At 45.0% G+C, this 26,333-nt stretch overlaps 1 protein-coding gene across 1 annotated transcript in view; it reads right to left on the bottom strand.

Annotated features, from left to right (window-relative positions):
* Positions 1–26,333, bottom strand: part of CCNY (cyclin Y) — a 1,206,874-nt gene that overhangs the window by 236,156 nt on the left and 944,385 nt on the right. Inside the window, exon 8 of the mRNA XM_069648029.1 lies at positions 14,115–14,281. Within this exon, the coding sequence (XP_069504130.1) occupies positions 14,115–14,281 (167 nt within the window). The remainder of the gene's footprint in view (positions 1–14,114; positions 14,282–26,333) is intronic.

The raw sequence follows: 26,333 nt of genomic DNA on the forward strand, positions 1-26,333 counted from the left end.
GGGTTCTTTATGGCCGGGAGTACTATTTCCCCATGGAATGTTTGGTTGGAATGGCGTTATGTTCTACCAATGTCTGCGCTCTGTGCTCTTGCCGTAATACAATTACCATACTTATACACATGCCTCTGGTGTTGTCCCTCAACTTATCAAATGGTCCTAATTGTTTCAGGGTCTCCAAAGGGTTCCATTCACGCCCCCAAGCCAAAGTTCAATGTTTTTTTTGCCTACATTCAATTGGGGCAGTTTGTCCAAGGGATTAGAGAATACCCTGAGCCAGGCACCAGGGCAGGAGACAGTAATGGGGGTGGTACAACCTGCACCTGGGTCTAGTGTTCCCCCTTTAACTGGGGTGTCACAGGTTTGGGCATTGACAATGGGGGGGTGGGCTCTGTCCTTTCTCCTCCTGCTGCACCCACAGTCATTTTCCATCTGGATGCGCAAACCAGTTTTTGAGGGTAAAACTGTGGTGGCAGCATCAACACGGTTGCATCTTTAACAGCAAGATCATCAGGTACCGTTGCTCTCCCCTCCCACCACACAGTTATCCCTGGCTGGTAGCTTGTGTTGGCATCTGACCAGCAAGGCTAAAGAAAATATTTGGAAAGGAGAATATGTAGATGTGTTCGATTTGATACATAGGGGGGCGGTGGGTGAAAAGCGTCAAGAAAGGAAGGACACATTGTTTAAGGCCAAGAAGATATAGGTGGATAACTGTCTATCCAATTGGATCACAGGTTGCCATACATGCTAGTTTCCCGATTGATAGCCAGAATTGGGTGGGGGCTATTTTATTGTCTCAACACCATTGTCTCATATCAGGGCAAGTACTATCAGGGGGCCTGGCTGAAGTATGATACACAATTTTGTCAGATGAAGGCAAACCGGCATGAGATGAGATGAAATCAGAGGGATGTCAATAGCTCTTATTAGATGAGATGACCCCTGCAGGAGCTCATAGCAGGGTCCCTAATTGAATTTGTGTGACAGAGCCTAATTCCTTTTGCTCTGAAGGTAGGCCTTTAAACCCTAAGACTGCCTGCTGACAGTTCATCAAGAAGGATAGTGCAAAACGTGCTGCCTGTAGATTTAAACATCTGCTCCTTTTGTGGGGGATCCTCCCACACTGAATTTAGTGCTTCAGGAAGCAGAAGGACAGACCAAATGAAGTGAAGGGGTGGGGGTTACAGGCATCAGAGGCCAAACCCCAACCACATTTTACCACAGCCTAGTCCCCTATTAATTTCCAGAAATCGCAGCTAGGTTGATTAATTACCCCTGTGTGGCAGATGCATAATTTTTGTCTTATGGATTTTTTTGACGGTTTTAGGATTTCTTCATCCTCTGACAGTAATGGTAAAATCCCAAAGAATCAGAATTCCTCAAGCCTAGACCCTGATACAGCCCGGAAACAGATTAGTAAGAGCTTAGCCTGGGCAGAATTGAAGATCCATTTCAGTATCCCCCGTTCACAGAGTCTATCTGCTCTCCATTGGGCCTAGTACCAAAGAAGGAGAAAGAGGAGTTTGGACCGATACATAACCAGTGCTACCATGGGCGAGTCGGTTAACGATGGAATTGATCCAGAGTTGTGTGCAGTGAGATATGCCTCACTGGATTTAGAAATCAGCATGTTGGTGGCACTGGGAAAACGGGCCCTGATGGCGAAGGCCGACATTCAATTGGCATTTCAGTTACTGCCAGTTCACCCATCATATTTTCAGCTGTTGGGCTTCCAGTTTCACGGGGCTCTGTGTTTTGATAAATGCATGCAGAGGGGATGGTCTGTATCTTGTGCCTATTTTGAGAAGTTCAGCAGGTTTTTGGAGTGGTTATTGGTAGATACAGCAGTACCTGAGGGGGTCCTTCACTACTTGGACGATTTCCTGTTATTTGTGTAGTCCCGGAACTGCATATTGCAAAATGGCCCTTTATGCATTTATTGAGACAGCGGCAGGTATTGGGGTTCCTCTTGCACGAGAGAAGACAACAGGGCCTGCTACATGGTTGACATTTTTAGGAATAGAATTGGACCCTGTTACAGGTGAATCTAGGGTCCCTAAGGACAAAGTGGTATGGAAACGTTAAGTATTTCTATCAGGCGATCCACCCTGGTCTCAGCCTAGCATGCAGCGCACAGCTGAAATGCTTATTTTATTATATATATATATATATATAGGTTCAATATTTTGAGTGATCCACAACTCATCTCACCCCTTCTCAAATACCCCAGGTCACGATGGACCAGGAATCAGGCTGGTTGGTAAAGGTAATATTTGTTTGTTTATTTAAAATGAAAATCAAACATATACTTTTTAATAGGGAGCAGCAATCACCAATGTGGTGACAATAACAGATATGAATATTGTTAAGTTACTTCAATTCAGCAATCCCACTAAGTCAGTGCCTCGTCTGGGACGCCCAAGAGAAGCCCTTATTTATATATTTTTATGACAAGTTATACTCTGGATGATAAACCCTTATATAACGCCCCTCTCTTTGAATCCCCCTGACCTCACTGAGCCAAGAAGTAGGTTTGTTTTGCAATTTAAAAGATTTATTGAATAATTAAACTATATATATCACACTTTTATAATAAATTAATATTTGATATCACACTTATGAGTATAATGTCGATCAACAATTGATAATGTTATACTAGCACACTTATTTTATTACTTAGGAGTTGGTATGGAAAGAACAAGGTAGCTGAGAATACTTTTATGATTTCAAGGAATGCAGTGATGGAAAAATGCAGCACAGGAATAAACTGATATGGGTTCAACAAGAGCTAATATGTTCACTTTTCCCCTTGTGGCAATTCACCCCCCCCCCCTTTTGCAATATAAAAAGATGGAAAGGAGAGCACACAGTTTTCAGGAATACAATCAAAGGCAATTCAGTTCCCGTTCCCCCAGCAAGCTTAGAGAAACAGGGATGATTTTAAACACAGGCAAAAGTACTTTAAATGTGGTATGCAAAGAAGGGAAAAATATGCTAAAAATGATTTTTAATTCCCTATAGGAGATTCAGGGTAGATGAGAGATATTTAAGATTAGTTCAAGTCACACTGGCAATGCTCAATGAGTGATTTCAGCAAAGGAAAGCAAGAAGCTGCTATTTTGACAAGTGAAGAAATTTGAGACTAATCGCAAATCGCTGCACTTTTTCCGAGTGCGTCGAGCGCAATTACGGAAAAAGTATAATGAATAGAAAGTCGGTTCTGGGTTCGTTGGAAAGCCTAGAATTTTAGCTCTGAAATGAAAATCTCGCTTCTAGCACAAACGGTTCAAGAGATAAAGACGATTTTATGAAGGTAGTTTTTCAGAAATGAAATAATGATTCAAAATGGCAAATGACACTTTTACAGGTTTAAAATCGGAGAAGGGACACACGATTCTATGATGCAGTTTTGGACAGGTTAAATGTTTTGAATCAGATTATTTTAAGCTAAGAGATTGGTTTTGCACAGTTCTAGCTGTGTACTCACCCTATAAATTTGAAATAGGCCATCAAGGTCTGATCAGGTTTGGACTGGACTCCTGGCGGGTGGTTCTGAAGTCACAGCTATCTGGGTCAGTGTGACGCTCACCTGGTTCCCACGTAGGCGCGGCGTCGAAGGCGCAGAACTCTGAAGATGGACAGGAAGGGCCCCTCTATTCTGGCTTCCCTGGCTCGTTGGATACCCTCCTGTGCGTGAAAAGGGAGTATTACCAACTGTGGAACAATGCTCAAGCCTCCCACTCCCTTCCAACCCTCCACGATACCTCCTCCACGATTCCCCGTGAAGCCTCACCTTAGGGTTTGGAAGGATGAGCTCTCCATCCTGCTTCTGATGCAGGGGCGCGTTGAAACCCAGTTACTTCACTGGATTGAGGATTGATGGGAGTTCAGGTAAGCTTGACTGTTCAGGTAAGGCGCTGTAAAAGTTCTGTTCAAAAGTTCAAGCTTAATAATAATGTTCGTTGTCTAATTGCAGCAAGCGCTAATGCTTATGTCTTTTTCCCCTTAGGGGCCGGGGTTCGGAGTGCCGGAGATATGGCGCCGACCCGAAGTGAAACAGTTCTGGATGAGCGCTCAGGTAATGTCTTTGCATTCGCTCATTCAATGTCTTTGTCTTTTTTCCCCATAGGGGCCGGGGTCCGGAGATGCCAGGAAGCGGCAGGACCCGAAATGCAGTGGGAATAATCCAGCAGGTTAGACTTAAAAGGAAACTGAGCTTTCCTTATTCCTTTTCTCCCTCTCACCTTTGTTCTTGTCTTTTTTCCTCTAGGCGCCGGGGCGTAGCTGAATCCGGAAGATCGCTGCTGAAGATAGAAGCGCCTTGCAAAGGTGAGTAAAATGCAGCGCTGCAGCGATCGAAACGAAATGCCTTTAAAATGATGTCTTCCTTTTCAGGGCCGTTGGAGAAATGACTCCGGAATGCAGATTTAGCAGGTAAGGGCTTTTCTTCTCCTATTCACTTCCTTTCTCCCCTTGCAGGTGTTCCAGGGTGCTGGCAGGCGTGGCTGAAGTCAGGATGCAGGAGCTGACACGGTGAGCGTCCAGCTGCTAGGTGCAGAACAACGCGAAGCATGTGTGGCTGTTCGGGTGGGGTATAAATAGCCTTGGAAGAAGTTCCTGGTATGTATCCTTCCACCAATCAGGTATGTATCCTTCCCCGACCACACCCGGGTGGTGAAGTATTCCTACAGGTTAAGTAGTCCCATTCAGGCCTCAAGAGGGCCTGGATGAAGCAGCAAGGTCTGCATCAGGTAAGTGTGCACCCAAGCACTTAAACACATATCCTCTTCTATGAGCCTGGCGCCTAAGGCGCCAGGACTGGGGTCCGCTATGAGCCTGGCGCCTAAGGCGCCAGGACTGAGTCCAAAGGGCCCCGACTTGGGCCCGATGAGACTTCCCTGGGGAAAATGATGTCTGCCTCTGGGGTTGCTGGGCCCGGCCTGGCTCCTTAGAGGTAGGCATCATGACAGTCAGCTCTGCTCTGCTGGTCTGGATCTCTGGTTCTGCTCACAGCGATCTGGTCTGGTCTCTCTGGATACAGCCCTGCTTTCTGGGTCTGCTACTGGTTCTGTCAAAATTTCTTGGCAAAGAATCCAACAGCTCGCCCGGCTGAAGAATAGTTTGGCTGGATTGCTGGATTCTGAAGGCCTGCTGAGAAGAGTTCTCAGCTTGTGGGTTAGGCCTTTGCTTTAAGTTCTGTAGTTAATTTCTGGATCTCTGGATGTAAAGTCTGGAATCTGGATGTGAAGTTGTCCGTCAAAATGCTCCGCAAGAAAGTGGAAAGATGAATGTCCCTCCTGGGTTTCAGTGTTCCTTTTTATGTCTTTTGAAAATGGTGTGTGCGTGGGCATAACTAAGCCTGCCCCTCACAACTTATTGGCCAGGTTTTCATCTCCCCCTTGATTGGGGGAAGGAAATGGAGTGTCATCGTGAGGAGGTAGTTTATGAGTCAGAGGGTCCACCCCTGGTCACTTTGCACACAAATCTATATTTGATCCATATACACATTTATCTGTGTACAATTTTTCTAATATTATATGTCCAGTTAACATATTTTCTGTAGTACGAAACCATCCGATCCCTGTCTTTGTAAGATGTCGTGTCCACTTATGACAGAATTCTGCCCTTTTCATCAAGAACACAACCTCTAAACTTTTCCAGAATTTACACAAACATGCACAAGGAATATGGACATCAGATGATAAAGTGTCATATTTTTAACATACAGACATTCGGAGTAATACCTTATTTTCCACTACTACCCCCAAGAACATACCACAGAGTCCTAACACCTCTTCAAATGTGCACAGAAAAATCACAAGAATAATGATATTAATTATATAATGTTGACAAGTCTGTACTATGAATTATCCATCTTTTTAAAATTATGCTCTGGCCCACAGGGGTGTGGTTTCCCAAAGCACATGGTGGAATTTCTGGTTTGTCCACTTCCTCCAACTCAAGTTGCTCACCGAGGCACTGCCCCTCCCCGTTTCTCTCAAGAGGAAGCCCTTTACGACCCCCCCTAATTTAACATTTGCCTGAGCCAAGGAAGGCTCATTTTCTATTTCCCTCCAGTCCTAGGTGCTCCTCCCCTGATTCAATCAGGGAGGTGTCATCTCCTTTTGGTGGGGGCAGCAGATTGCAGCCAGGCCTAGGAAGAGTGGCTGAGCAAGTTTCAACTCCTGTCGGGGGTAGTTGCCGAGCAGAATTCACTCTCTTCAAGCCAGGCTTCAGCCAAATGTCACTTTTGTTTCCAGTTTTTCTTCATTCAAATCAAACTTACAATTTTTACACATGCAGCTAGAATGCTGATATTAAGTTCAAGACTATGTCATTTAACAGTTGCAAACTATATGACACTCAACAGTAGGTCACTCATTTATTTAAACATTTAGATTTTAGTGGCTTTCAGTCCAATTTAACTTAAGCTGCTGAAATCCACAGCTCAGCCAGTTTTGTTAGAAACATTGTTTTGGGCTCTTCATCTTTCCAGATTTTGTATGCACACAAGACTACATTCTGCCAAATGTCTGCTGGTGTTCATTGAGATTTTTGAATATCGTGCAATGTTTAAAATAGGCATCTTTAGCTTGCATTTCAGAGAAACAAAGGTGATTTCAACGCGCTTTTTGAGCTAACAGGCACTGCTGTTTTTCCTTTGGCACACATTCCACTCATGGCACTCCTGGCCCATCAGGCTCGCACTGGTGGGTGGTAGGTCATGCAACCATTTTGGTGTGCGCAAAAACTGCGCGGTTTTCCTGGATCCTGGCGCAAATGTGGGCTTTTCCGCCATCTTGGATTTCCTAAGCCCACAGCACCAAATGTTGCAGCATAATAGTCCAAACGTGGGTCAGGACACCCAACAATATATGTAATGCACTTAAATTCGCTCTTGAGCAACACAACATATAAAACACCAGAGAAAAGAACACTTTTGGCTTGTTTGGAAAGATAGCACTTACGTTAGGATTTCCCCCTACAATATTCCTCAACCAACAAATAAATAATTCTAAATAGATATAAGGAAGCAGCAGGTAATCAGGTATAAGGAATATAAAACAGAATTCAAACCTAACCTTCCCTCCCCCAAGAGAGAAAAACGTATTTGAACTCTTACACTTTAAAATGACATTCGGAAATGACTGGGTAAAACAATGAATGTGTGCAAAAATCCTTAAATCAGTACAAATCTTTATGGGAGCAACATTGTAAAGATACTAACAACCATGAGCTATAGTTTGAGCAAAAGTAAACACTTTGAATCTGAATGGAAGGTTGAAAATAATTTAGAATAGAAATCACACATGTAAAACTTTGCAAAATCGTTGATTCCCGCCTAAAATTAATCAAACGTTTTTTAAGAAACACGAGTGAAATACACTGATTTTGAGTGCAGTTTCTGGGTTGCGATGTAGCTATAGGTCTTAGGTATAATCCAGAGGTGAAATGAATTCTCCAGCTACAAAACTGAGGAAGATATGCAATGTTGAATGAGCGGCATTTTTTTTAAAAAATGGGGTAGTGAAAACAGAAAAGAAACTGTTTGAAAACGAAAATATTTACTATAATTTTACTCTATGCTAGAGCATTCCGGCCAGTATACCAAGGAGGGACACAGTAAGCTCTAGAGTTGATTCATGACTTCAACACCAGATCCCCAGCGTCCCCCCCGGCGAAACCAGTCGAATCACTCGAAGTAGGATTGATAGTCTGAGATTTACACAAGATAGAAATGACTAAAGAAATTGTGCTTGGCAAGCTAAATCAAAGAAAGCATTGCAATAAGGATTCTGACAAAGTCACAAGTTATTAAGGTAAGGATAGGATGGTTTAGAGATTGGGATGAGGCAAGCCAAGGTACGCTATGGTTTTCTGTGATTCCTATTAATACTTCTAGTCCACTTTAATTTAGGATTTTGGACCGTCAAGGGTTCTAGTCATCACACGGATCGGGTCTAACCAAGGACATCTTGGCAAATCTGGCGGGACAGGATCATCTGGGCCGTTCTGGTCACCGGACTGCACTGGACTGCACTGGCCCTCTGGTTACTGCAGACTGGAGATCAGTGGTATGGCGAGTTTACAGGCATGCATCTAGCAGTAGCAAGCCAGACCGGATCAGTATGCTTCCCTTGGGTTTTTGGGATTTTTAGAATTTGAGGCCTAGCTGAAAAGGAGTTCAGCAATGCATAGGCCTTGGCTTTGCAATGAAATCTGGAATCAGGATCAAGTAGGATGAAGAAATCAGGAACAGGACGCCACACAGGAAATCAGGAAGAAAGGCAGGAATCAGTGTGTGTCTGTGTGTTGTCAGGTTCCCTTGTTTATCATGCCAAATGACATCACTACAGTATATGGCAGGGGCAGGCTTACTACCCACACCATAATGCTAGGATAGGGCAAGAGAGTTTCCGCCTTACCCACAGCTGATTGCATCACAGAAAAGGATGTCATGTTTATGGGACGATCTTTACAATGACTAGAAACCTCCCCTATCTACTGGAACCAAAATCTACTTTTATAACAAATACATATTTATACATTTATAACCTCTGCGAAAATCAGATACACAGGTTACATATTTTGTGTGTCACATTTCAATCCAAACCCCAAGTCTGTGGGACCTGGTTTTGCTTTTCTAACCATGAAAGATTTGGCCTAAAACTTTCCAACTTTGTACACAGATGCACATTTACCCCTGAGATGTGTGTACAAAATGTTATGTTCGCAATATCAATACTTTCCCCACAATCTGTCATTCTTTACAACTTATGTTCCTTATGCAGTAATGAGTTCTGCCAAGTTTTCAAAGAAAGAGCATAAAATTATATTTCAAACTACAAAACTTTCATTTCTTTCCTCATTCTTGTTGCAAAGTTAAATGTCTTGAAGTTCAGTTACAAAATAAGCTTTTAAAACCAACAGGAAGTCTATTGTCACTTCATCAGTTTTTTTCTTTTCCCCAACTGCAAGCAAATGTCAATTCCTTTGAAGCAGGATGAGGGGCCTCTCTCTTGATTGAAGTTTACTGCCCCTCACACCTGAAAGGTGAGAGTCTCAGCCTGCTATTGTTCCAGCATGGAGCAAAGGCGAATGTCTGATGCGATTTGGGAGGTCCCTTTGCCCTGGGTATTCACTGCCTCCATGCTAGCAATTAGCCTTTCCCATTCCAAAAGTGTATGAGGTGTTACCCTTTCTCAGGGCTAGCAACTGGCAGAGCAAGCTTTTTAATATATATAGTTTGCCAACTCAGCCTGGGTTTTAGCTTTGATTTTCTCCTTTTAAACCTTGAATTTTAAACCTATAGAATTAAAAGTTTATAGGTGTATCTTCACCAGCAACAAATTCTTTTACAGTTCTAAGTAATCAAGCCTTTACACAACAATGTACTTTAAAATAGGCGATTTTCCCCCTTCAGTCAGGAAAAAGCACATTTAACTATTTCTTTAAATTCAGTTTTTATCTCCAGTAAATATACACTTTCTACAGCTATAGTTCTTTTCATGAGTGCTGGAGTTGTTTTGCAGCATGGATACAGTTACAGGCATCTATTTAGAGTGTTTCTCTGGACAGCTAATTATTGATACGGTTGCAAAGAAATAGCCATGTTTGCAGTGTAAAATAAAAATAAAGCCTCTGGTCGATTTTCAAGGATACATTTGACAGGAGCCGTCATTCAAATGAGGCCTGGTTCCTCTGAGACACAATGAATGATCCTGGGCATTGAAGGGCCTTTTTAATCACAGTGGTTCATGAGAAATTGAAGAACTGCCAAGCAGCACTTTTAAGGTCTTTTAAAGAGGCATTTTGGGTTTTCAGCAGCACTTTTAAGGTCTTTTAAAGAGGCATTTTGGGTTTTCAGCAAAATAATGCAGCCTCTTTCACTTCACTCCATGTTAAATGTTGCAGAGCACATTGGCACATACCTCCAGTGAGTACTCTGTTCCACCCCACCTGAAATGTGTGTGGTAGGGTGGTGCAGCCATTTTCTGGTTGTTACAAAAAACGCAGTTTAGAGATCTTGGCACGCACAGGAGCCAGCGCAGCCATTTTGTGCTGTTTCTTGCACCAATGCAGCAAAGTGATGTAGTAAGGCACATCTGATTGGGTCAAAATATCCCACTACATGTTTGGGTGCTAGGAAATTGACTGTGTGGCAACTACAGGTGCTGGTGGGTCCGCTGAACTTTGCACTGATAGTAATTCCAATGGGTAGATCCCGTTTCCTGCAGCATAGCCAGGGTAATGGCAGGTTTGAAAGAGCAGGACCACCATACTAGACTGACTAAGGGGGTGAAGGACCTCATGAGGCTGTGGTTGTGTTTTTTTGGACAGTTTCTATGGAAAGGTTATGTGGCCCACACCACCCGCCACGAGTAGCGAGCTGGCCTTGGACACCGATGCAGTGGGCTCAGTGGGTTTTTGGTCCCATTGGTAGAAGCAGTTTTGGCTGAAAGAATTGTTTGAGTGGGGTCTAACGCGGAATGTCATATTCTTGGAAATATTCCCAATAGTGGCGGTTCGGATATTGGGTAAATGCCTGTTGCGAGAAACATTGTCTTTTGGTCTGACAGTATGTCCGTGGTCATTAACAGGCAAACTGCAAAGTGTGAGATGGGCCACCCTTTGTTGAAGAGGCTGATAGTATTGTTTGCAATATGGGATTATGTTTCGGTCTTGTCATGTGCCAGGGGTTGAGAATAACGCAGCAGATGCTGGTCTCGTTCTAAGATGGTGGCATTCCGGAGGTTGTGTCCAATAGACGAACAGATGGCTGCATTCCTGATTCACTTACGGAGCTTTGGAGCCCGGTATTCAAATACTTTACGGAGTCTTCTGTGCACCGGAAGACTATGAAAGCATATGAAGCACAGGTTTGGGCTTATTCGTGTTTTTGCACTGATCACCAGTTGGGGTCAGGGGCAACTGGTGTAATGTAGCAATTTATCTGCAGATGTTAAAGGACCAGGGTCTAGTCCTTGCAAAGAAACAGTTGTCGGCTATTTTCTTTTTTTCAAGATTACAGGGGGTGTTTATTTCTTGGCACATTTCTAGATACAAAAGGCATTCCAAGGTTGGGCCAAGTTGGCCCCGGATTTCCGCAGGCCGATTACCTTAGCCCTCCTGCAGAATATTTTGAGGATTCCACCGACGGTTTGTGAATCTACGTATGAGGCAGTGTTGTTTTCAGATGTGTACAGCATTTTTAAGTGCATTCAGAGTGAGTGAACTAGTGGCATCATCTAGAACGGATCAGACAGGAGGATTGAAAAGGACTCACACACGTCGGTTCTCTCAACATATGAAGTTTTATCTTCCCAAGTCGAAGATGGAGCAGCTAGTTAAGGGGGCGTGTGTCACGCTGTTCACAGCGCCTGGTCAGGCATAGTGCCCTAGGCTCCTGGTGGAGCAGTATTGGAATATGAGACCTGGGGCGGGTCATCAGAACTTGCAGGGGGCCGACCTCTTAACCCAATTTCAATTTTCAAGGGTGATGCAGAAAGCATGCCAGGTGTTGGGTCTGTCTACTGTGGGTTTCACTTCCTACTGCTTTCGCGTAAGGGCTGCCACCGACGCAGCATGTGTGGGATTACCCGCGCAGGCGCTTTAGTGGATAAGCAGGTGAAAGTCAATGTTTCCAATGCTAAGTTAGTCTGGGCTTCAGGCCAATGGTGCAGCATTAAGGAAGTTTTGCAGCAACTCTGCATTTTCTTTTTTGTGCAACCCGTACCAAAGGCGGCATGGTTATGTCACCATTCATTTGTATCAAGATCAGCTGCAAGACTGAAGGACCCGGTATGGCGTGAAAAGTGCCTGTATGACAGATGTGCATGTTACTGGTAGGGAGCTGGGGGAATTCGACTGCAACAGATTTGAAAGGTTTTGTTGGATACTCTGTACGGGGGGGGGAATTATTTCACCCAGATGTTTTAGTGCTGCATATAAGGGCAATGACATGTCTTGTTGGGGCAGGCAGCATGTAAGGGAATTTATGTTGGACGAGTTTCCCTGCTTGGTGCATCATTTTGGGGGTATAGTCTTAGTGTGGTCTCAGATGATCCCGAGTAGAATTGGGCAGAGATTGGTGAAACCTCAGCTCCGAATACGGCTTTTTTACTAACGAACATGGAATTGGCAATGTTCTCTTGCACTCCCAGGCTACGCAGCTTCAGGAATGGATTGTTAAGACTTTTTCCACAGGGGTGGAGTCCATCTCTCAGAAGAAGGTTTTGATGTGTTCATTGACTATTTAATGGGGGGTATTCACGATTGCCATTATCCGAACTGTCAGATGGTAGCTATCAGCCCAGTGGTGATGTTGACGGGGACATACACAATGGATTATGAAAATGTTCGGACCACGAACAAAATGGTGAACTAAGATGGAACTATGAATTTGCTACCTGGGCTGAGGTGTCCACTTGCGTCCAATAGGCCAAGCCAGTGTGGACAGTGAGGGTGGCCTCTCAGATTACCCATTGGGTGGATATGTAGCCCAGGCTTAGGCATTGGACTGTCCAGCTGGACATTTGATTATGCAATTGACCTTAAGCCAGCTCAGACACTTATTAGACCAAACCAGAAGCTGGCGAGGCAGCAGGGCTGCTGGGGTCAAGGTCATGTTCAAAAACTGAAGGAAGCAGGAAAACTCAGGCCTCTGGACCAGAGTATTATAATGACATCAAAAACAGAAAAACTGTCCAGAGAAAAATATTTTTATAATTATATATCAAAATTTATTGAAAATTATACAGAAATTGAAAAGCAGTAAATTAATCACAAATTATTAAACACTACTACAAATTTGAACATAGCAAAACAGCAGCAAAATGTGCCTAAAATAGGCTGAAAAATCAACAAACACGCTTTCCATTCATGGTGCAGCATTCAAACACGACTAAACAATCAGTGACAAAACATCCAAAATACTCAAAAGACAGAAAAACAGTGCTAAAAACAAATGAGGAGGGAAAATTGATAACTACTCCCCATCAAGACTCATTATTTTTATATTTAAAAAAACACACAGTAGAATTTATTAAGGCACAATCTATTGTAAAGGTGGATCACAAAGAGGAAATACAAGGATCACATCCCTTTCAGATTTTCTCAACTGGTTTCGACGTGGGGTATTAATTTAAACAACGTCTTCATCAGGAGGCAGATGTAACCATACTGGTGGGCGACCAGCTGCTGTGTTCAGCAATTGCAAGAGGTGGAGCAACCACCCCACAAGACTTCAAGCTGTGACCTTATGAAATCTCTTTAAAGCTCAAAGATGTCCAAAGCTTCACTTGATAGATAGAGGGAGGTGGGCAAAGCAGGGTCTGTCGAGATGACCAAGAAAGTGGGCTGTAGCATTTATAAATATGTGTGGCCTCACGGAGGGACGAAATGACTGACTCTCCGTATCGCGGCGAGTTGTTCCTAAACGCTGCGCATGCGTTTGAAGTACATGAGGCGTTTGAAGTCCATGTACTTCAGGTACCTAGGCCATTTCATGCCACAGGAGTTGCCGGTTGCCATGGCAATCAGAGAGTCTGCTTTCTAACAACCCTTTCTCTCCATCTTTTACCTGTACCAATGCTTTGACCATATTGGTGGTGATAGACTACATCCCTGCTGGCTGGCTGGAGGTGTGGGCACTAGCGATCCTCCGCTTGCATCACCTAATCAACAACTCTGTACATTTTCTGCCCCACTCAAAAGTGCTGGACCACTCTTCTACAGTCCATGACAAGAGAAGCCGACCTTTGTAATTCCAGCCACGTTCTTCAGTTTAATCTAACTTATGTATTCAAATGGCATCTATTTCTTATGTCTTCAACCCAAACCTCTTTTGCACACACTGGCCAAGCTTCGGTTACCAACTATTGCTCAGTGAAATGAATCCACTTTCACCCTGTATGTTTGCTGCACTTCCCTTTCAGTACTACCATCCAGGTCATGATAGATTCCTCAATTAACTAAGTTTATACAGCAATTTATTTATAACTGTACACCATGTTACCTGTTCATGCATAAATGTGTTTCAGAGGCACAAAATAAACAAAGAGAATAACACATACTGGCATCCATTAGAGTGAAATAAAATACATTGCACTCACATGTCCTCTACTGTGATATCTTTCAGGATCTGGCAGTAGTCCACATTCCAGACTGCCTGGTCGTCCCAAACTTTGGATGCCAGTAGAATTGCACCCAGTACAATTCGCTTCCAGTTGGCCGGACAAATATCTATTTCTGCATAAGTTAAAAGTCTTTCAAGATACACCTGGGAAAACACATTATAACCAAAGCTTAGTAAATAGGTTGACTAAGGAATGTACGATTAGAAGGTATCCAGCAGAAATCATGGTATACCATTACTAGCAGCGCTACTAAGCAAAGAAAAACGTGCAAGAGCAAAATAAATAACATTAGAAAACATAAAAGGCAAATCCCAAAACATCTTTCCTTGTTCTTCTGAACAATGAAAAATGTAAATTCGCAATTTACTGGCCCACTGGCGAATGACTTAACCTAGATAAGAACCATGATCCCCCAATGTAGTAATCGTCTTTAAACTGCCTGGTGTGCATCCATCAAAGGAAGCAAAAACGAAAAAATGATTGTGTTGTGTGTGTGTGTCAGACGGCGCACTACTAAGGGGGTGAGAGAAAAAGAGGGAGAGGGAGACAAAGAGAAAGAGAACGCACAAACCGGAAAATATAAACAGTAGCCTTATGAGGACCAAGACATTATATAGCTAAACAAGCGAGTGTATTCGATTTGATTCAACAATATTTCCTCATTATCTAAGTGGATGTGAGTGGCGTGTGGAGGAGTGCCTGTGTTTGTTTTTTCATCACATTTTTTACTCCACGCCCTTAAACATTGAGCCCCATTCCTTGCCTTCGCAAGAGTGCTTTTTTTTGCATAACCCCAAGCATTTATTCTGGAATAGTTTCTAGCAAGGATTAACGTTACAGATCAGTACCAATACATACGTCACTTGCCATCATGACCATGCAGTACCCAGTTGAAGGTGTATACGTAACCAGTCAGACTTACAGTATTTGTTGTAGCTCTAATTTAGCACCAAGGAGCAGTGTATCTTCGAGCAGAGAACATCTATTACAGTAGAAGCTTCAATGTGAGGTGCTGTACATAGAACAGTGAGGCGTTTGGTCTGGGGAGACTGGACTGCATTAACCAGAATGTAATTGGGATCATACATTATGAACATTTAACTTGGGAAAGCACTTGAGAGCACACAGTACAAGTGGTTTTACATATAATATATTCACTACATCACAGATATTTGTAGTTCGAGAGCGAGAACAGAATCCATGTTTGGCAAAGAGCCAAGGCCCGAATTAAAACCCAGGTCTTGAGGACTAAACAGCATCTTAACTAGGCTACAACTCCCTTTTGTGATATTGACGAACCAACAACAAATTAACTCCCTGGTGTGCTTTCCTGAAGAATCATGAACATCCACAACATGCCATGCTCCATTTTAGTATATGCTGCCAGGAAATTCAGTGTACATTTCATGTTTCCTTTTACTATGAAACAAAACATTAGCTATCTTAAATTAGGACAGATTTATGCACTGGCACAAACGAAAAACTGGATAACCACACAGAATTTATAGATCAACATTTATATGTGTGTGTTTATGTTCCATACAAGATAGTACACTAATGTGTTTCTAGAAGTGTTCATATTTGTACACATACATTTTTATTTTGGATTCTTGGTATTGCTTTTGATGAAGGAGATTTTACTGAAGTGCACTGAGCGATAGTTTACCATATTTAAATTAACTATATTTAACTTTTTCACTATTGACACGTGTAATGGATATTTCATAGTTAATATTTCAAACGTCATCACCTATCAAGTATGAAATATGAAAGCATGAAAACTGCAAGTGGGACTCCCTGTGTTGTCCCTATACTGCATCGAGTGTATGAGAGACGCTATGCACTCAGACAGCCGTATCAAATGTACCCTCACGCTGAGAGAGTGGATGGATGTCTGCACGCACCATTAGACATCATGGGTCACTGAGATACATCTGACGAGGGCAGAGTGATGTCATAAAGATATACGAATAGATGAGAAGTATAGAAGCTTGCTATAGAGGAATATATAACATGGCGAGATTGGCCATAATTGGAAGGACATCGGGTTGTGCAAAGACTCATTTTAACAACCTCAGAAACAGACCAGAGTGAAGAGTTAGGAGATGCTGTAAAACAGCTTTGTGTGCAAATGAAAAGGAGTCTATGTTGGCCTGGTACAATAGATGCTATTTCAAGAAATAACTGCAAAGCACAAAAGGGGGGTGGGGGGGAGAGGGAAATAGCCATAAACGTGAGACACATTTCTCTCTGATTAACGAAGATGAAAATATATGCAAGAGCCAAATAGTGGGTGGACAATTAACAGTGAATACGATTCATACAAGATGGCGTGAGCAAGTCTCTAGAGGCCAAAGGAGCAATAACACCCAGCACAATTAAATCAAATAGCAGTAAATAGGAGGTCGAAATGGACAAATTTGAGGTCTTCTCTCACGTGATGCAGAAGTTGAAAAGAAGAGCTATTCATTAAGCTGCGGTTGAAGATAAATAATGTGGTCATACTCCCTTGAATGTCCTAGGATGGAGAGCAACGGCAAGGTCAACTACAGTCGGTAAATTTTGGCTTAGGGTCAGCTGATGATAGACTAACTGGGAAAGTGGGGAGCAATCCGACGTGACTCAAGCACCTGGGTTTCGATTTCCTTATGTGCTGCTGGCCGAGCCGAAAGTCCAAGGTTGGGTAGGATGCCAACCAATCAGTGGGTCTATGGAGCAACCTGCTATGCAATATTGCTGGCATGTTGTGCACTATAATCAGTATTATACCTATTTAGAGGTAGTTTGAGGTGTGTTTTACAGATAAGAGACCGCCAATGAGGTGCTGACCCGTACACTTTCTATAAGTAAATATGTTCCCTCAACCAATCCCTCTTGCTAATAGGTTTGACAGTTTGCCACATAGGATGACATCGTAGATGACGCATATTGGGGTATAAGACCTCTGTGTAATCAAGTTTGTGTGTGTGAGCAAGCATCAGTCCGATATTTGTCAGTGTACCATGCTTTATTAAATTAAGAATAAAGTAGTATATTCTTTGATTCTGTCCAGTTATTTGGTCTGAAATCTTTATTGGTAATTCCATCTACCACAAGAGACACTTCAAGGTGCTAGAGCACAATTTGGTAGCAGTGCCGATGGTTCTAGGTCTAATCAATCTAGGCCCAGACCCAGGCCTCCAGACAATTGATTTCTCCTGCCATTAACCAGAAGACTGCAGCCCTTCCTGTGGAGATCGGTGCATAAAAATCATGTGAAAGAAGATACGGGTGACAGGTCCCCCTTTGATGAAATTCCTATCCGGTCCCCGCAGGTGCCCAATGGACGGAAGGTTAACTGGTCGATTGAGGGAGAATCAATCCTGAGGGACTCGAGCGGAGACACGGATTAAGTAGAACATCGACGGTGGCAAAAATTGGGGAGGGACCGTGTTGTAAATATATGGGATACATTACTCACCATAATCTTATTTCTGATGCTTGTATCTGCTTAGTTTCACATTCTGTGCATAGGCCGACATCTAGTGGAAGCTGCGGACTATTACAGTTGGTTTTTCGAAACTTGAAAATGGGCGTCGACACAGGGCGTGCCAGTAATACTATCCCTAGTGTGACGTCCACTGTACCCAAGATCCCTCACGCGTCTAGGATCCTCAGATTGTATTTTTTCTGACATGAGGTAGCATGAGGAGTAGCATGAGTACAGATAATCCAAGCAGATAGATAGAAAGGTAAGACTACAAGCAACCATGCGCCTTCTCTCAGAGGGGAGGAAGGGTGGGTCGCATGTGAATCTAAGCAGATACAAGCATCAGAAATGCGATTACGGTGAGTAATGTATCCCTTCTGAGGCTTGTGGAATTTGCTTAGATCACATGCTGTGCATAGATTAGCGAGCAGTACCTGAAGAAGGAGGTGGGATGTGAGAAGGGTCATGAGCAAATAAGTGTCTTAGAACCGCTTGTCCCACTTGTGTATCTGCCTTGGAATGGGTGTCAATGCAGTAATGCTGAGCAAGAGTGTGAATAGAGCTCCAAGTAGCTGCTTTGCAAATGGTGTCAAGAGGTACATTTGCAATGAAAGCAAGAGTGGCCCCAATGCCTCTAGTAGAGTGGGCTCTTGGCGTGAAAGGCAGAGTTCTTTCAGAGAGTGAGTAACACAGCTGGATACAGTTAATAATCCACTTCGAGATGGCACCTTTAGAGACGCGATCCCCCTCTCTGCCTGTAGCTACGGAGACAAACAGTTGATCTGTTTTCCTTAGCGGTCTGGTTTTATTTACATAGTAGAGGACCGCCCTACGCACATCTAGGGTGTGTAGTTTCACCTCAGCCGAGCTTTGAGGGTCCTGGAAGAAAGCCGGAAGCTCGATGGACTGGTTTACGTGGAATTTAGATATAAACTTAGGTGAGAATCTAGGGTGTGTGCGTAAAACCAGTTTGTCTTTATGGACAGTAACAAAGGGATCCTGCACTGACAGAGCCTGAATTTCACTGACCCTTCTTATAGAAGAAATAGCTACTAAGAAGGCCGTTTCGAAAGGGGGTCTCATGAGCTTCGATAGCACCACATTAAGGTCCCACCCTGGTGGTGGGTTCGAAATAGGAGGGTGAAGTCTCTTTACTCCTTCCATGAAGGCTTTAACTACTGGTACTTTCCACCACGAGACCTTGTTATGGGAAGTGGTGTATGCCGACAAGGCTGCCAGGTGTACTTTCAGCGAGTTAAAAAACAATCCTGCATCTAGCAGGTGGAGCATGTATGTAACAATAGTGGAAGGAGTGCAATCAACTGGGTTGACTTGTCTACTCTGGCACCAGATAACACATCTCTTCCACTTGTCAAAGTAACAGTGCCTTGCGTTTGGTTTCCTAGATTCCTTTAGGATGTCCATACACCTCTGTGGTAAATTGAGATGTCCAAACTCTATGACCTCAGGAGCCATGCTGCCAGGTTCATTGAGTTGGGTTGCTGATGCACTGTTTGACCTTGGTGCTGGGACAGTAGGTTGTACCAGGCTGGAAGTGTGATGGGCTCGCACACCGCCATCCTGCGTAGGTGTGGGAGCCACGGTTGCCTTGCCCACATGGGAGCAACTAGAACGAGCGTCATCGACTCTCTGTTCATCTTGTTCACCACCTTCCTGATGAGGAGTTGGTGGAAAAGCGTACGCAAACATCCCTGACCAGTTCATCCACAGGGCATTCCCCTGGGAGTCTGGTTGGGGGAACCTGGATGCAAATCCTGGGCATTGTCTGTTTTCGCTTGTGGCGAATAAGTCTATAGTGGGGAAACCCCACTGAGAGAAGATATCTTCTACAACCTCTCTGTGTAGAACCCATTCGTGTTCCTCTGGAAGGGAGTCTCTGCTCAGAGCATCCGCTAGGGAATTGAGCTCCCCTGGAACATGTTGTGATGACAGGAAGATGTTCCGTCTGAGTGCCCATATCCAGATTTTCTGGGCAAGCTTGGACAGATTTGGCGAACGAGTCCCTCCTTGCTTGTTCAGGTAGAACATGGCTGTTGTGCTGTCCGTCTGGATTTGCACTGACAGGTTTAGTAGGTGGGGCTCGAACGCTTGAAGCGCTCTGAATACTGCCAGAAGCTCTAGCAGGTTGATGTGGTTCTTGGCCACTGAGGGAGACCAGAGACCCTGAGCTGTGTGGTGGAGATGGTGAGCTCCCCACCCCGTCAGACATGCATCGGTAGTGACTACTGCCTGTACTCCGGGATCGTAAAAGGGTTTTCCCTGTGCAAGATTCTCTCTTGTCCACCAGTGAAGGCTTTGTACTAGTGTTGGCGAAACGACCACTAGATCGTCCCACTGACCACTTGCCTGAGACCACTGTTTCGCCAACCATTCCTGCATGGGACACATGCGCAGGCGCGCGTGGGGGACCAGGTAAATACATGACGCCATCATGCCCAGTAAACGCATTGCTTTGCGTACCGTTATTTGGTGACCGGACTGATAATGCAGAATTTGCAGTAGTATATTCCGAATTCTTTCCTCTGAAGGAAAGGTCAACCTCTCTTGACTATCTAGGATTGCTCCTAGGAACTGTTTGGAGGTGCTTGGCACCAGGCTTGACTTTTTCTCGTTGATTGAGAAGCCTAACTCGTGGAGGAGGTCGATAGTCCTTTGAATGTTTGTCCTGCAAATTACTGGGGTTTCCCCCGTTATGAGCCAGTCGTCCAGATAAGGGTACACTGGGATTGCCCAAAGCTATCCCAAAGGGCAGTACCTTGAATTGGTAGTGCCGACTGTCCACCTTGAAGCGCAAGTACCTTCTGTGCGCTGGGAACATGGAAATATGAAAATAAGCATCTTTCATATCCAAGGTTGCCATGTAATTCCCCCTTTTTTAGGAGGGGGATTACCTCTTGTAGCGTAGTCATACGAAACTTTTGGCACTTGACATACTTGTTGGCAGGCCGTAAGTCCAATACTGGGTGCATTGTCAAATCTTTCTTTGGCACAAGGAACTAAGTTGAATAAATACCCTTGTTTACCTGGTGTCCCGGGACGAGTTCAATCGTGTCCTTTTATAGCAGAATGGCGATCTCCTCGAGGAGAATCTTCTGATGTTCTAAAGAGTGTGCTCTTTGTCGTGGAGGATGGGTCCGTGGACGCTTCAGTAGTTCTATACAGTACCCTGTAGATACTGTTGACAGCACCCATCTGTCTGATGTGATCCCTTCCCAAGCCTGGGTGAAGTTGGAAATGCGTCCCGCTACTGGGGTTGCATGAGAAGGGACCCTGACTGAGCATCACTGCTTTGGTGGAGGCGTGCCGCCTCCTTTGCTGGGGCTGCCTCTGCCTTTACTGCGACCTCTCCTATTACCCCTGCCGTAACCCTGGGTAGACTGTTGGCTATTGTTCCACTGTGTACCCTGCCCTTGGGAATAGTTAGATCCTCTCTGGGAATTTTACTATTCCCTCTCTGGTTAGTGGGTTTATTGGTTAACTGGCCAAGGGACTTGAGTGTTTCGTATTCGTCCTTGGCATTCTTCAGTGCGTCCTCGACCGCCTTACCAAACAACAGATCGGCTTCCACCGGTTTGTCCAACAATGATGCCTGGGTTTCTGCCTTAAAACCAGACTGCCGTAACCACGCATGTCTCTTGTTAACAGTGCCTTCTGCTATCAATATGCCTGCGTTGTCCGCGGCGTCAAAGGTTGCTTTCAAAATGCAACCAGACACGGCTCTACCCTCTGCGGAATTCCGAGCTAACTGGCCCTTTAAAGGTTCCGGAGCAGAGGCTATTAGTGCCGCGACTTCTTCCCACTGATGGCAGTTGTAGCTGGCCAACAGGGTGGTGGAGTTTGCAATCCTTGCTTGATAGGCAGACGTTGAGGCTACTTTCCTGCCGAAACCATATAGTTTTTTGCTCTCCTTGTCGGGAGGAGCTTCGGACGATGACAAGGGTGTTCCAGCCCTCTTACGAGTGTTAGTGACAACTAGGGAGTCTGGCTTCAGATGTCCTCTTATATAGAGAGGGTCAGACTGGGCTGCCCTGAAAAGTTTTTCAACCCTGGGATTGACTGCTCTGGTGAGGTTCGGGTTCACCAGGGACGGGTCTATTCTTCGCTGAATGGACTTAAGGATAGGGATGGTCTGGGCAACAGGCCTCCTTTCTCCCACTAACTCCTCTGCAAAGTCCCTCTCCTCCTGGACACCGTGGGTGTCAATATGGAAATTTTCTGCTGCACGTGCGAGAACCTCGTTTAGGAGGGGTTGGTTATCGACAGGGGAGCCGGTAACCGGGGCTTCGTTTTCTACCGGGGAATCTACTCTGTAGGTTTCAGGGTCTTCCTCTTCCTCTTATTGGTCCTCCTCATCCCCATAGTAGCCCGTCCCGGTTTGCTCTTCTACCATGCCAAATTCTTGGTCCTCACCAAAGGAAGCCTCTCCTTGATACAGTGAGTATGGTCGTGAGTATGGTTGTACCTCGAAGGGGTCTGTAGGTCTCATCGATGTCTCAAACCGGGGCTTCTTACTCGGGGGGGATAGGATCGTTAGAGCCTGAGGGTGTCGTCCCTTGTGGATCATACGAAAGGAAATGGTCTGGATTTTTATCGTAAAAGTCAGCCAAAGAAGACATCCTTGACATGACCCTATCTATGTCTTCACTCGACCATTTTTTGGAACTGGGAATGACTCTCTCAGCAAGTCTCGGGGATTTATCTTGCGTAGATTTGCTGGTTTTAGACATATCAGCAGATCTGGTCTTGTCTGTCTGTTTAGGGGGAGTGGTGTGTTTCACAGGTGTGGAAGAGTGCAAAGGCTCCTTCTGCTGTTTTCCCCCCTCCCCGTGAGTGGAAAAATGTTTCCCTGTCCTTTTGTGGCTCCGGAGGTTTTCGACGCCTGGCGTCGAGGATCGGGGGTAGAGTCCCTGTCCTTCGAGCGTGGGGCCTCGCTGATCTTGTCTGCGGGCTCCGACTCCTGGAGCGCGGCCTGGGGGTGGAAGTCGTCCTCGTCCTCCGACGATCGAACTTCTGTTAGCCTAGGGAGCGAGGCACTCTTGGCAAGAGTGGATGATTGCCTGGAGTCATGCAGCGATCTCGACTGAGAACGCCCAGAGGACACCGAATCGGACCGTTCTGTTTGTGCCCCTTTCCGAGAACTCAACGTTGTCGAGTCTCGGTTGGACTTCGTGTGCTTAGTGTGTGTGGTGTGTGAAGCGCTTGTGTCGCCGGGGGTCTTCCCCATAGCCGCCCTGCCGGACGACCTTCCGAGGTCGGGGACCTGCGCTCGGCTGTCTTTCGACGCCGTAATGCCCTCGCCGTCGGAAAGGCTGTCGTCGCTGAAGGCGCCCTCCGCTGCCATGGCCGCCTGCCTGGCATGGTGGGCCCAATGCTTCGTCTAACGGTCCTTAAGTGTCTTAGGGTTAAACCTACTACACGCTCTGCAGTTCGCTTCGGGGTGGTCCCTCGGCAAGCAGAGATTGCACGTGGCGTGCCTGTCGACCCAAGGGTATTTGCGATTGCACTTGGGGCAGAATTGAAAAGGGGTACCCTCCATACGCACCTTGAGGCAGCGGGCTGTTAAGTGTAGGAAATGTATAAGGTGTACCTATATACCAAGAGTGTAGAGTATGTCCAACCCCCCACTCTCCCTACTTGCAGGGCCGAGGCCAGAGGCCTTCCAAGGCCCGGGCCGAGGCCAGAGGCCTTCCGAGGCCCAAATCTGTCGTGCAGCAGCCGACGGTCGATTTCTTTTCCAGCCGGCGTCGAGTGTCGAAGTTCGACGTTGGGATGGGGAAGGATGTAAATAAATGAATATTTTAGCAAAAGTATGGCTAAGGCCAGGGGACTTTGCAAAATGCTTCCGACCAGTATGGCGGAAAAAAACAATCTGAGGATCCTAGAAGCGCGAGGGATCTTGGGTACAGTGGACGTCACACTAGGGATAGTTTTAATGGCACGCCCTGTGTCGACGCCCATTTTCGAGTTTCGAAAAACAAACTGTAATACTCTGCAGCTTCCACTAGATGTCGGCCTATGCACAGCATGTGATCTAAGCAGATTCCACAAGCCTCAGAAATATATATATGAGTAACAGGATTTTGGGGGATTATAAAGAAGAGAAGTAGATACCTCCATTCCCGGTTCCAAGGGGACGGAAGGGTGTGCCCTAAAAAGACTACATTATAGGGTTGTTAAGGATTCCTGAGTCAAGGCCAACAAGAAGAGTGCACATCACACTCCAAAAACGAGATCAGATGCATTTACTAAAGATAGTGAAGAAAGTCTTACGCAGTATATCAGGTAATAATGTCCCATACATAATGTAGCCGGGAAAAGCCATTGGTGACATTATATATGGTGACATTATATATGGGTATGGGTTGCGGGGATGTCCCCTGCTCCCATTTATAAAAAAATAAAAAAAATAAAAAAACAAGGGTTGTGGGGGTGTCCCCTGCAAGTTCAATGTAATAATGTATCTGCAAAAAACTGCAACTTTTTGTCAGGCAACATTTTTGCGGGGACATTATTACGTGGAACCGTACATAGGGGAAGCTATTGAAATGCATATGTGTGGGGTTATACATATGTCAATGTAAAGCCTTTAGTGGGTTTAAAACAATGGTAAATAAAAAGAAGATGATTTTCTGGAGATTTGATCAAGACATTATGTCAATCAGAAGGATACAAATTAAAGGAAACTAATAAATAAAGAAGAGGTTCTTAAAATATTAATGATATGATATGGCATTTGTAACGCGCCTATACACAATTGTTTCAAGGCGCGAAGGGGCTGCAGAGGGAGGACAGAGGCAACGATCTTACTAGGCCAAGTGACATTGAGATTGCACAAGTGCAGGGTAGGGGAAAAGTGCCAGGGGAAAGGGGAGGGGGCAGTGCTGTACATGGGATGAAAACAATAAGAAGTGCAACTAGCAGTTGGCAGGTGCAAGGGTAAGTGCAGACAGCAGGTGTCCAAAAGTGCAGGTTTGGGGACTGTAGGCTTACAGATACAGACCCAAGTGCATGGGTTGCCGGGGGGCAGTGTGGATGTGCAACTGGGCGGGTAGGGACCTGGGCACGAGATCAGAGGGTAGCCAGGTGACCAGTGCAGTATCAGACAGGAAATCAGCAGGGGAGAGGAAGAGAGAAGGCAGGAGCAAAGAGGAAAGTCTTGAGGTGCTTCCAGAACCAGAGGTGGTTCTCCTCGAATTTCAGAGAGGCAGGGAGAGAGTGAGGTAGAGGAAAGGTAAGACCCAAGTTGGACCTGGGAGGGTCGATCAGAGAGAAACGAGGTCAGCCAGGTCACAGCTTGATCAGTAATACACAGGTCATCACGGAGACGATTGATCAGGATGGCATGGTTGACTGTGTCAAAGGCAGAAGAGAGATCGAGTAAGAGGAGGCCAGATGGGAGATTAGAATCAAGGTTGGAGAACAGGTCTTCACGGATGTTCAGGAGAGCAGTTTCTGTGCTTCTGGCTGCTCTGAAGCCAAACTGATGGTCATGGAGACAACCAACAGATTTGGTGTTAAGATTAAGCTGGGAGATGGACAGCTTTTCCAGGAGCTTGCCCAGGTAAGGAGTGATGGAGATCGGGCGATAGTTAGCTGGGCAGGAGGGTCGGCTGAGGGTTTCTTCAGAAGAGGGTGCACAAGAGAGTGCTTCAGGGGGGAAGGGAAGGCTCCAGTGGCGAAGGAGTGGTTGCAGAAGTCAGCCAGGGCAGGAGCGAGGGTGTCAATGTGGTCCTTGATGATTTTGGAAGAACAGGGAAGAACCTGTTTTGATGACACTTTCAAAGATCGGACTTGTCTAGAAACCTCGTCAGTTGAGAACAGAGGAAAGGAAAAGAAAGAGGGAGAAGAGGTGGCCACAGGGGGGGGGGGGCATAGGTAGAGGAGAGAGGTAGCACAACGATATACTACAAACTGACAGAAAGTGTAAAACGTATCAGAGTGATAAAGATGATCCAGGGGAGAAGGATCAGATTCTTAATCAGCATAAAGGGGAGGATAAAACGCCTTTGGCTCCCCTTTCCTCTTCTGAAGACAAAAGCGCAGAGACAAAGGAGAAGGGATATCAACACTTAAGGGAATTGAAAGCAGCGGCGGGGTACGTTAATCCGACATATGAGCCACCCGCTTATAGCAGTGAGGACAATGTGGAAGAGAGTAAAAACAGAGAAGAGAACACAAGAATATATTGACATGCAATGAAAGTAAACAGCGTGAAGACAGGAAGGATAGACGGAGATAGAGTGAAAAGCGAGGAAACTGAATGAAATAAACGACAAAGCTTAGGGAATAGCCATAGTACACAATGAGTGGATGGGAGAACAAATATCACTCAAGCTGGACGATACGGGCCTTGATGGGGATCGAGGAAGAGAAGAGCGAGAAAAGAAGTAGGGGATTAAAAGACGACAAGATAGAATGTCTATATCATAAAAGCATTGTGCCGATTGAAGCACAAGAGCGACTTGAGAAAGAGAGAGGGTCACAACAGCCCCGCAGGGAACTGAAAGGGGTACCAAGAGTACAATTTAATTTGTTCAGGTCACCACAACTCGTTATGGTGTAAAAACACTGCCTACAACCAGGGTAGTTATACAATACAAACAGAAAGGCAATATTCTTGTGGGAGTGCCTAGTCAACACTGATATACACAATACTTCAAAACATACTTTTTATTACAAAACATACTTTTTTATTATTATGCAAA

This window comes from Ambystoma mexicanum, chromosome 2q (assembly GCF_040938575.1).
Source record: "Ambystoma mexicanum isolate Mex_15411 chromosome 2q, UKY_AmexF1_1, whole genome shotgun sequence".
Lineage (NCBI taxonomy): Eukaryota > Metazoa > Chordata > Amphibia > Caudata > Ambystomatidae > Ambystoma > Ambystoma mexicanum.